Consider the following 12,312-nt stretch of genomic DNA (forward strand, 5'->3'; position numbering starts at 1 on the left):
GTAGTGGAGCAACTGCTCTAAATTAAAAACAGAAAACAGCAGCACAAGCTGAACCCCTGCCAGGAGCTCGCAGCCATGCTGATGGATCAAGATGAGAAGGCATTGCCAGTATGGTAGTAGCTGTGACCAGATCCCAAAAGCACAGAGGGCTTCAGGGCCATTGTACTACTCTGACCTTTTATGACAGGCTCACTAACAGCTGCCTTTGTGCACTTTCTGGAGAAGCAAAGGACAGTGCAGGATAAGGGGCTGGTAGTTAGCCCCTTTCCCCCTCTCCAAGCCCTCTGCATGGAAACAGCGTCAGTAACAAGCCTTCAGAAACTTCTTTCCCCTGGGTTGAACACACCATTTCTCTGACTGCTTTGGTACCCTTGACCACCAAAGGTCCCAGTAATCAGTTTCTCTTCCCAGAGACAGATTCAGTCTGTAAAGCAGAATGAGCTCGTGCCTGGAGACAGCTGCCGGGGGCAGCTCCTGCTGCCAGGGCTCCTGCCATCAGGGTTGTTGGTGCAGTGGAGGAAGGTGTGTGGCTGCTGGGAAGAGCTACCTGTCTGCTTATAACCCCAGGTTGTGCTTTCCTACAAAATGCTCTTGTTTTGTGTAAAATTTGCCTGGAAACTCCATAGTTCCTCCTGAAGAAGTGGAATAGTACAGAGGTAAATTTAAGGGGGTCCTCCTCAAGTGTCCTCCCTGATGAGCAACAAGAGGGGTGCCAGTGGCCAGGCAGGACCACAGGTTGCTGCAGGAAAGCAGCAGCCTTAGTCTTAAGGTGCCCCTACGGACACACAAGAGGGGGAATCCCCTGACAGCAGCTGTGCATGAGTACAGCCTATGTTGTCCAGTTTTGTGGTGAATGCTGGACATCAGTCACTGCAGACAGCAAACACAGACCACCTCCTGCATCTCTTTCCCTCAGCTGTTTTCACAGAGCTGCTTTTAAGAAACCGCAGATGAGACAAGGATGTTTAAAGACCAAAAAGTTTTTTCCTACAGCAATAGGTCCCAGTGGAACAGTGCATTTCTTCTGGTGCGAATCTAACAGCTTACCAGAAATGAACTCCACTGTGGCTTAGCAGGAATGGAAATACCGGTTATGTTCTGCCTTGTCAATTAGCTTTAATCACAGATGTTTCAGACATTTTGGGACTGAACTTATACCTTTGTGAACATGGGCTGGCTTTGCTGCTCTGCCCGGTGCACGCTGTGTGAGCTTTTGTCCACCTGGGCCAGAAACTGCTGTGCAAATCCTCTGGGGACCAAGAAGAATTGGTCAAGCACTGCCCCTGCTGCTGCTCTGCCTCATCTGACTGCTGTGGCCAAGGCCAGGGACATGAGACAGATGGACAGACCTCCTCTTCCTCCTTCACCTTCTCCTTCTCCTCCTCCTCCTCCTCCCCTGGCTGGGCAGCGATGGTGAGCAGTGCTGCTTTCTGCAGCAGCCTGTGTTGAACTGCTGCTGACACTGCCCAGCAATGCTGGTCACGCGAGAGGCCTTGCTCACTGGAGACTGCTGTAGGGTAACACCCTGACCAAGGCTTTTGTGTGCTTGATCAGTCTGGAGGTTTCTTTGACTTTTTTCATAGGATTGCAGAAGAAAAGTTTTTCCTCCTATTGAAAGCTCACTTGCTCATGCCATTTTTTGCTTTCCCAAGACACTACCTAAAAAAAATTGAAAAGCTCCTCTCTTCCACTTTTCTCCAAAGAGCCTTACCAAAATGCATGGTAACTCTTCCTGGGGAGAGGAAAAGTTTTCTTCAGAAAATCTCAGCTTTTCATAGGTTAAACAAATTTAACAATGATCCACATGCTTCTGTTTTTCAAGACAACTGCCAGGTCAGCAAAAAATGCCCATGTTAGTTGAAAAGTTTCCTTTATATCGACAAGGAATTGACCCAAAAGCAGTGTGTTTAGTCTGAGGCTTTTGTATCCAATATCCACAAGCCTTCTCCTTTTCAACCAAAATTTCATTCAAATATATGGGAGAATTTCTGTGTTCTTACCTCAAAGTCTGAACAATCATCTAAACATAATCTGCACCCAAGGATAGCCTCCAATTACAAACTTAATTTGCAAAATTATCATTAGTATAATTTATGTTTTTATGATTAATATTTTTAACCAATTTTCCTGGTGATATAGTAAGGAATAATAGGTCCTAAAAAACAAACTGTTTTGCTTCCTTTTTTTTTTTTCTTGGAGTAGAATATAAAAAAAAAAACAGCAACAACAAACAAACAAGCAAAACACCCTAAAGGCACTCCCCAAAATCCAGACACTGATATTCCAAAGAAGTATCAGTTTTTGTTGTAAGAATCCCTGGTAATATTCTTTTCTGTTTCGATAGGGAAAGTACAGAGGAAATCCAAACATAACTGGCATTTCTTGCAAATTTTGTCTATAAATAAGTGTCTAATCAAATGCAAATTTCCAGACTTTTTCTGCTTCATATTTTCCTTAATAATGTTTCTCTTGGAACTTGCTGTTTATATACATTTTTCTTGTAAAGCTTCACTGTTGCTGAACTGAGCAAACAGCTGTGTCAGACATAAGCCCCATGAAGGGTGTAAAATTTCTGTGGTTTTGCTTCTAAATGTGAAAAGCTAGCTGGTGATTTTAGTTCCACCCCCCCTCCTTTTTTTTTCTTAATGGGATTTGGTTTAGTTTATTAGCCAGTGTCTGGCTTTGTGCCTTGTTTGTGTTATTTACAGGGAGAGCAATCACTGTCATTTCCTTACTGAACTGGGGGAAAAAGTAGTATTGTTGGTCTCGCACCAACCCCCCACAAGCCATTGATATAATTGCTGCTGACTGATGTAGAGATGGCCATTTAGTAAGTAAGTAAGTAAATAAATAAATAAAAGGTTAAATATAGATTAGGAAAATCTGAGTGAATGATTCATAGAGTTACAATATAACCAACTGTAATTGAGAGATTTTGTAAGGAACTACTTATTACAGCATCAAGATCAGAGACTTGCACACAGAAAGATTTTAAAGGTCTCATTTTGCAAGTCTTACAGTTGCAATGCATAGTCACACTGAGGATGGGTTTGCAGTATTGGGTCCTAAGCCCCCCCGGGGCTCAATATTTTGCTTGGACAAGCAGAAATGTAAAATGAGCACATGCTTGGTCCTGTACAGAGTTTGATTCAGCTGCCAGGCAGAAAGCAGACAAGTTACACAGTAGGTAAGCAGTCACTACAGAAACCTGGGTTGAAAAGTGCATTACTTGCCAGCTGGAACAGTGAGTGCATCACCAGAGAAATACATCCGAGAGTCCCCTTTCTCCCAACTCTTCTCTCAGCTGTACATGTTTGCCATCACCAGGTAATTGCTAACTGCCAGCAGTTAAACGTAGGTAGCCGTCCCTGTCTGTTGTCACCTGTAAAATAGCTTGTAAGGTGTCTTTACCATAACGACAAAAAAAAAAAAAAGCCATTCCATAAACTAGGAAAGCAAGTGCAGCTTTCCTGTATTTACATAACTACTTATACTGATTAGGGCTGTATCTACCCCCTAAGCAAGTCATTGACAGAAATTGCAAGAAATCATATGTTTGTGTTTCTGCGTCATCAGACTTTTCCCAGCATTTTGTGACTTTCTGTGGTTTTGAAAAGTAGCCCTCTTCTGACAACTCCTGAGTGAATTCAACTAAGTGACTGTAGGTGATTGGAAGGAGGAGGATTTTGAGGAAAACAAAACCACAAATCCATTATGACATGCTGCAAATGAAGCTGCATGTTGCATTTTTAATGAGATTTCTGAGTACATCAGTGTGCATTCATCGAGTTCTCCGTAGACTGCTAAATATCCTTCTGTTACTCCCACAGACAAGTGTGGAAAGTTATCTGCTTCTTTACTCCAAGGAGCCCTCTCTTTGCATTGATTTGCTCTCACAATCGCTCTGTGTCAGTTCTTGAGGTCTGCATTGTGAGACCTTTCCTTCTGCAGCAACGGCACATCGTTGCTATTATTGAAACACAATTTAGTTTAAAGGCCACTTAGTCAATGGCAGCATTCATTTGTAAGAAGTTTACCATTAGCATTTTCTGTGCTTGATTCTGCAAAGTGCCAGGCTCTCTGATCCTCATTAGCAAAGCATTTTAACATACACTTAAAATTCTCTATCAGTGGTCCCATTGATTTCAGTGGAGCCAATCACACTCTGATCTTTCCAGAACAGGCTAAAAGGATTAGTAAATTGGGGGTGAGAACACTTTTTCTGGAGACTTTAATCAATAAGTTAAAATAATCTTTAAAACAAAAAGAGCCAAGAGATTCTGATTAAAAAGAGTTAATGATCTTTACTTTCATATCAGTGGGGGTTCAGACCAATCCTGACTGGAAACTTTAAGAGGTTTTCTTTTTTTTTTTGAAATGACTACTTCTGTAGAAGAACATAAGTCTACTTATAATTAAGCCTTAAAGCCAGGCAGCCATTTGAACCTCACAGCTGGTAATTTGAGGTATTCATGGGAATGTTTTTCTATGTCAACACTAATTTATTTCTGAAAAAAAGGTGAATATTATAAGAATGTTCTGTTTCCTGTGGGGTTTCTCATGATGTCTAGACAAAAATAGGGTTGAAATCTAAACTGAAATTGCCAGGCATGGATTCTGAATTACAGGTTTCTTTGCAGGCAAAATGATCCAAATTCAGACTAGCTTAAAAACACAGATTTTGTGTCTGAATCGGATAATGCCACTTAAATCAATGTAAAACAAGTGTCGTGTGAGAAGCATTTGACTTCTGGTAGAGCCTTAGTGATCTCCCTGTATCATCCACCCTCATGAAAAAGCATGCATGTCCTGGACTAGATCATGCCAGCAAATAAATGCAAATAAATCTTTTGTGGACTAACTTGATAGCTGTGTGCAGGCGGATGTTTTATACACTCAGATTGCAGTTAGTGGCAGATGAAGTATTCGGAAGGCGCATTAGGTGCCTATTTCTAAATATGTATTTATTTATTTATTTTTTCTTTGATATGCTGTTGCAGTAATGAGTTACTTGCACTTGACCAGTGATTTTGTGTTTTCCTTCAAGAGACTAAAACCAGGCACAGCAGATATAAGAAGAAGTTCTGGTAAGAGGCAAAAATAAACATTCCATTACCTAAAAAGGGAAAGAAAATGCAGCTTTTCTGTGTCCACACAGCCCCTTATACTGCTTAGGGCTACATTTATCCCATAAGTAAGTAGCGATCATTTATCTTACATCTGCTAAACAAAAATGCACAGTACAAAGCGTTAGGTCATTTCCTATGCAGTGTCCTCAAGTAAGAGAGGGAGCAGATAAAGTGGGATGCTGTAGCATACACTGCTCAAGGAACCAGGGGTTGTCAGAGCTCCTGGCATCTTCGTGAGTGCAGTGGGGAGAGGACTTTGGGAACTGCATAGACCAAATCTGTGCCTGCAGTTTGCCTTGCGGGGTGGTGACTGTCCATGCTTACGATTTTTTTCACAACAGAGAAAATACCTTGTGAATCTGAGAGGCAATAGGAGAGCTCCTAGGAAGAAACCCCAGGGTGGTTTTGTTGAGTTGGAGGGTTCAGGCAGGATTCATGAGAGGAGGGTGTGCCTCAAAGGCAAACAATATGTACCACATCACTCTAATTCTTCGTGTGTGTAAGTTAAGCAAATGCTTACACATATGTAGGAACCAAAAATGGTCTCTGTGGTCAAGTAAAATAAAATTGAAGAAATATATGCCTTAAGGAGAGAAAAGAGTGTAGGTGTGATGCCCTGCTGTGTGAAGGACTGGCATGACACAGTCCTCAAGAGGTCTTGCAACTCTTGCATGCAGTGTAGCTGTTAAGAACTGGTATCAGTTCTGATTTATCTGATATACATTTCTGTGAGGTTAGGAGGATTGTTTTTCAGATCATCTCTGGGATAATGTTCTAGCTATACATGTCCTAGCTTTCTTCTCCTTCCCTTCCCCTTCTCTTCTCCTTCCCTTCCTCTTCCTTTTTTTTTTTTTTTTTTCCCCTTGAAATTCTGTTTCTCTCTCTGTTTCACTTATTTCTGGCACTGTTTTCCAGCTTCCTATGATTACTGTATGCCATTGCACACTGCTGATCTTGGTTTTGATGTGTTAACAAACTCTCTATGAACAGGCATCCATTCTACTGTGATTTATTTATCATTGTCAACTTTTCCTACATATTGTTTCTTTGGCATATTTTAGCCTCTTTGTGCCTTTTTAGCCTTTCATCACTTCCTTTCATTTGTTTTTATAGAGGAACTGATATTTTAGGCCCTGCTCCTAAAATATCCATCTGGAGATTAATTTTGAAATACTCCCATTGACATTTGATACATTTGAATGTAACTTTACATTGACCACTGTTTTTGAATCAATATAGTTGTACCTGTTGGTTTTGCTGCTTAAGAGTGTCTAATCAAATGGTTTGTCTACAGCTACCTGTTTTGGAGGGCAATACTTAAATAAAAATTCTGATGTGTGTCTGTCTTTGTTCCTAGGACATTACATTTCTGTGGACACATCTTATGAGGGTGAGAAAGCAGTGCTTTTCAGTCCTGACCTATATTCTGAAGAGTGGAGCTGCATCAGACTGATTTATCAGATAGCAACTACTTCAGGGACTTCATCTGATCATGCCAGGCTCAACCTGTATCTAAGGCAAGAAGGAGAGAGCTTTGATCGTTTGATGTGGTCAGCCAAGGAGCCTTCAGATAGCTGGCTCATAGCTAGTTTAGATTTAACAAACAGCACAAAGAAGTACAAGGTAAGCCCAATTTCGGAAGATACCACAAGCTTTCTTGTGTATGCATTATGGTGTATGGATTAATTCTCAAGCATTTCCACTCTTGGCCTTACTCTTCCTATTCTGACTCCATGGAATATGTGGTCTTCTGTATACACTTCCTGGACAGAAGAGAAATGCGCTCCATACTGATGGGATGCTGAGTGCTTCTTCTAAAATCTCTGGGTTAAAACTGATGTGGGCTAGCAGCATGTGAGTCACTTGTCCCCTTCTATCCATAAAATCAGTGATTAATGCTGTTTTGAGTCAGGCAGTTAATACTCTTCGAAGCAAAGGCATCAGCTGTCTCACTGGAAAGCACAGCTGACTGAACCAAAGCAGCAAAGATACTTCTTGGCAGCCTGACATAGCTGCAGTTGTCTCATGGGAGATACGTGACCTGCCAGGCCTTAGTTCTGCAGATGTGCTCTCTCATTGCTGTCCTCTGTGCCCTTCTGGAAGAAGCAAGGATCAGAAGCTTAGGGGAGAGTATTTCTACCCGAATCCTCTTATGATGTGTCTCTCACAGTAAATTCCTGTATAGCCAAAGACGAGGAATATAAAGCCATCTATTTGCAATGATGATATGAAATGCAGGCTATTTTGACCTCATTTCATTGTCTTTCCATGTGCCTTTTTTTCCACAGAGAAGGGTATTAACTGTCTTTAATAATTCCGTCAAGCCTTTCAGCAAAAGTACCTCTGCTGACTGTAAGAGTGATGAGGTCCCTACATATGTTCTGTTAGTTCACCTGTTTATCTGGTTTAAATGTTTAAGTTGATAATGGTCATTCTGACATCCTAAAGTCTACAATTTGATTTATATTGTGCAGATTGTACTAGAAGGTGAAATGGGACAAGATAAATCTGCCAGTATAGCGATCTTTGAAATTAAAATAACTCCTGGGTATTGCATTGGTAAGTACTGTCTGCTCAGCTTTCATATTCTCTGCATAGAACAAAATGCCTCATTGGCTGTTTTAAAACTGAGTTAAAGATTCTAGTTTATGAAGAAGGCAAGGGGTATTCTCTTAATGAAAAGCTGACTGTCACATTTGATACAGATATTTCATTGTTTTTAATTTAAGACTGTGCACACTAAAACGTGTATGTATTTACCTATCTCTCTAGTATATACACACATTTCACATAAATTCATATGGAATTTCAGTAACCCATTCTGTTCTTAAACTATTTATTGTTTGAACAGGACCAAGTGTTATATTTTCACAACAATAGACTTCTGCAAACATTAAGCATAAGAGCTGCAACATTATGTCTGCTGTCTGCTGCCTCACATTTCCTTACAGAGGCACCTTTAAGGCCACAGAGTGTCAATATTTACACTCATTGTTATTTCCTCATGACATTTGCCAAAACCTGCTAAGTTAAAAAAAGTGTCAGTGGCTGGGATGCTGGGAGACCTTTCCATTTCTGGGAAGCTCTGGTGGAGCCCAACCAAACAGTTAAAAACCTTTGGCTCTGTAAAAGAAACAAAGCAACTTTATCACCACTAGGAAATCCTGTTTTACTTCCAGCCATCCCTGCTTTGCAAGTCGGTGTTCTGCTCCAACTCTTCAGTACAGAAGGTGGTATATTGTAAATCTATTGTATTTGGTTCTGAATTACAGCAGATGTAATGAACAGAGAGATTGGACTAATCAGGACAGAAATGAGGATAGCAGTGATCAGGAACTGTGCCTTAGTTTGCTTTTATTTGTTATAAGCTGTTACGCAATGCGTCCAGTTTTATAAATGTAGGTATTCTCTGCACTACCATATGTAAAACAAGCCCAATGCTTAGCCTTTCTTTTAGTTTCTGTAGTGAAAATGTGTGCATTGAACCGGTGTTTGCAATTGTAGAGTGTGACTTTGAAGAAAATCATCTTTGTGGCTTTGTGAACCGCTGGAACCCCAATGTGAACTGGTTTGTTGGTGGAGGAAACATTCGCAATTCCCAGTCCATCCTTCCCAAAGACCACACACTTAACAGTGAATTGGGTAAGCAACAAATGTAAAACAGAAATATAGTGGATTCATATAAGACTCTTATACTGTTTATGTATACTTATATGTTATTTCTTTTATCCTGGCATTAGGTGGGGGAAGAAAGAATGACTTATGTGTAAATAGAGGTCAGAAAGAGATGGAGAGAACTTGCAGAAGGTCACACAAAATTTCCCATATGCTTTATAATATGGTTGCTATGCCTTTCTCTCTGCTTCAAAATAAGGAGAAGGAGCTGGATGCTCCAGCTGAATGCCCTGAAGTCTATAGGGCTCTATTCATCCCAGGATACTCAGAGATCTGCCTGAGGTCATTGTGAGACCTCTCCCAATTATTTTTGTAATGGTCATGGGGGTCTGGAGAGATCCCAGTCCACTGAAAGCTGGCAAATGTTGTCCCAGTTTTCAAGAAGGGTAAGAAAGAAGACCTGGTAATTACCGGTCTGTCAGTCTCACTTCAGTGCCTGTTAAAATGATGGAGAAGATTATTCTGGGAGTACTGAAAATCACTTGAAAGACAGTATAGTCATTATTTTTACACAACATGGGTTCATGAGGGGAAAGTCCTTTTTAACAAACGTAATTTTCTTTTATGACAAGGTTACCCATCTAGCTGACCAAGGGAAGTCAGTAAGTAATATTTTGGATTTCAGCAAAGATTTCAGTACTGTTTCTCACAGTATGCTTCTGGACCAAATGTCTAGCATACAGCTAGACAAATACATAATGTGATGGGTGAACAACTGGCTGATGGATCAGGCTGAAAGGGTTATAGTGCATGGGGCTACATCAGGCTGGCAACTAATCACTAGTGGGGTTCCCCAGGGCTCCATTTTAGGGCCAGTTCTCTTCAATGTTTTCATAAATAATCTGGACGCATAACTCAAATGCATTCTAAGTAAGTTTGCAGATGACGCTAAATTAGGAGGAGCTGTTGATTCCCTCTAGGGTAGAAAGGAATTGCAGGGAGATCTTGACAGACCAGAGGTAATCAACAACTGCATGTAATTTAACAAGACCAAGTGCTGAATTGTGCATCTGGGATGAGGCAATCCTGGCTATACATACAGATTAGGGAACGGGAGGCTGGAGAGCAGCCCCACGGAAAGGGATCTGGGGGTTCTGGTTGGTGGCAAGTTGAACATGGGCCAGCAGAGTGCCCTGGCAGCCAAAAGGCCCAACTGTACCCTGGGGTGCATCAGGCACAGCACTGCCAGCTGGTCGAGGGAAGGGACTGTCCTGCTCTGCGCTGCGCTGGTGCAGCCTCACCTCAAGGGCTGTGTACAGTTTTAGGTGACACAATATGAGAGCAACATAAAGCTATCAGAGAGTGTCCAAAGGAGGGCTACAAAGATAGTGAAGGGTTTGGAGGGGAAGAGATATGAGGAGCAGCTGAGGTCCCTTGGTTTGCTCAGCCCAGAGCAGAGCAGGCTGAGGGGAGGCCTCATGGCGGCCTGCAGCTCCCTCACGAGGGGAGCGGAGGGGCAGGCGCTGAGCTCTGCTCTCTGGGGACAGCGACAGGACCCGAGGGAATGGCATGGAGCTGGGACAGGGGAGGGTCAGGCTGGGTGTTAGGGAAAGGTTCTGCACCCAGAGGGCTGTCAGGCACTGGGACAGGCTCCCCAGTGCAGTGGTCATGGCACCGAGCCTGCTGGAGTTCAAGAAGCCTTTGGACAACACTCTTAGACACATGGTCTGGTTTTTGCATGGTTCTGTGTGGAGCCTGGAGCTGTACTTGATGATCCTCGTGGGTCTCTTCCCACTCAGGATGTTCTGTGATAAAATTTTGTATGGTGCAGGGGAGGGAGGGAGAATCCGTCTTACGGTGGCTTGTATAAAAGTATGGGCCACAGTATGTCAAAAACTGGTACCACTGGCCTGTGCATCTGGCAGGGATTTTCTTCTCAGTGGCCATTGGAAGTGAGTAGGAAAGCTAAGGGATTGAAACATGTTTGGGAAATCTCATTTTAAATTGCACAGGGTTTAGGAGTGGTGTTTCTTTCAGTCAAATGGGATGCCGTTAGTGCTGTCCAGCACACTGGCTTAAAGTTTTTTTTTTTTTTTAGCACTGTCCCTATGTGAAATACTTGTTCTGGCCACCTTGCTGAGAGAACACTTTAAATCATCGTGGAGAAAGTCTAGTGGATATCTTAGTCTTTGAAGTAGTTTTTGTTGTATAAAATACCATAGCAGATGATTCAAGAGATCTGGCTTGCTGCAACACAACGTGCATCTCAGACAATGTGGAGTTTTTGATGGTGCAAGGAATTGCATCCTGAAAAGTGGGGTCGGTACTCTTTCCTTAACTCATGCCGCTGTGCCTTTTTATTTTATTTCACAATTGTGTGAGTTGAGTACAGAGTGTCAGCCTAGCCCTGCGTAACCCCAAGTCACTTAAATACTGGTAAAATTTTGATGGAAGTTGAACTTGCCACAACTTCAAACACTGTAGACAGTGGTTCTACGTATTAGAAAGTACTGTATGAGACAGCAAAAGCTGGCAGCTAGGAGTGATCTGTTTTCTCGTAGCCACACTATTTCTTGTTCACACCAAACCCTCACTGATGACCATTGACTGAGAAGACTCCAAGAACCAAAAGTTCACAGAAGAACTTTCATTTTGCAAGAAGTGTGTTATGAAGATACAGCAGCCATTTGTAAGGAAAACTTTAATTGATATATGGAAATTGCAGAAGAAAATGAAGCCCAGAACTTCTCAGGCAAGTTCCACTGCAGTGTTACCAGTCCCCTGACAGTGGGCAAGCTGGAGGAGACCCACAGCCAAGGGAACCCTTTCCCCTTGTTCCACTGGAGTGAAACGAGAAGTGAAATATCCAGGACTGAGAACACTGTTAGATAATTGGCTGTAGTTGTGTATATAGAAGCAGATACAAACCTAACGTCAGAGATTGCAATGTCCAGGCTGAAGCATCCTGCCAATTAGCACTTCATTCTCCTATGAGTTTTCTTCATGTGAAGAACCATTTTTCCATTGATCAATGGGTACTGTTTGATCCTGTGTTCTTGACTGTAGAAAAGGAAAAACTACAATTGCACAGGATATTCATGAACGTGCACATATCCTGCTTATATTAAGATAGCTCTCCCAAAATCGCAGTCTGAGAATGTGTTCCCTTTGAAAATCCTGCCTAGTATATCATATTGTCTGTTGAGGGGAAGGGTGTTTACTCATCTGCATTGCGTATTTCTGTTAAAGAATCTTTCTTAAAAGTATTTTTTTAAGGATTTTGTGGAAAAAAATAATAACAATCCATTCAGTAAATATAAAACATTTAGAAACCAAGTTTTAGGTAGATCAAACAGCTTTATACAGGCAGTGAAATGTGCAGAATTACAAGGTTTTTTTCCAATTCATTTGTTACTTTAAATGAATGATGTGCTGAATAAAACCTGTGAGGAAACACACAGCTCATATTCTTGTTCATTTACTTAGTTTACCTCAGTAAAAGCTGCACTTGGATAAACTAAATACCATACCAAGCTGTTGAGAGGCAGAGAATTTGCTCAGTTGTAAC

At 41.7% G+C, this 12,312-nt stretch overlaps 1 protein-coding gene across 2 annotated transcripts in view; it reads left to right on the forward strand.

Annotated features, from left to right (window-relative positions):
• MAMDC2 (MAM domain containing 2) overlaps nt 1-12,312 on the forward strand; it is a 64,895-nt gene that overhangs the window by 26,264 nt on the left and 26,319 nt on the right. For both annotated transcript variants that reach the window (XM_066988525.1, XM_066988524.1), the window contains exons 3-5: nt 6,487-6,752; nt 7,604-7,688; nt 8,634-8,771. In XM_066988525.1, coding sequence (XP_066844626.1) covers nt 6,487-6,752; nt 7,604-7,688; nt 8,634-8,771 — 489 coding nt within the window. The remainder of the gene's footprint in view (nt 1-6,486; nt 6,753-7,603; nt 7,689-8,633; nt 8,772-12,312) is intronic.

This window comes from Anser cygnoides, chromosome Z, assembly GCF_040182565.1.
Source record: "Anser cygnoides isolate HZ-2024a breed goose chromosome Z, Taihu_goose_T2T_genome, whole genome shotgun sequence".
Taxonomy (NCBI): Eukaryota; Metazoa; Chordata; class Aves; order Anseriformes; family Anatidae; genus Anser; species Anser cygnoides.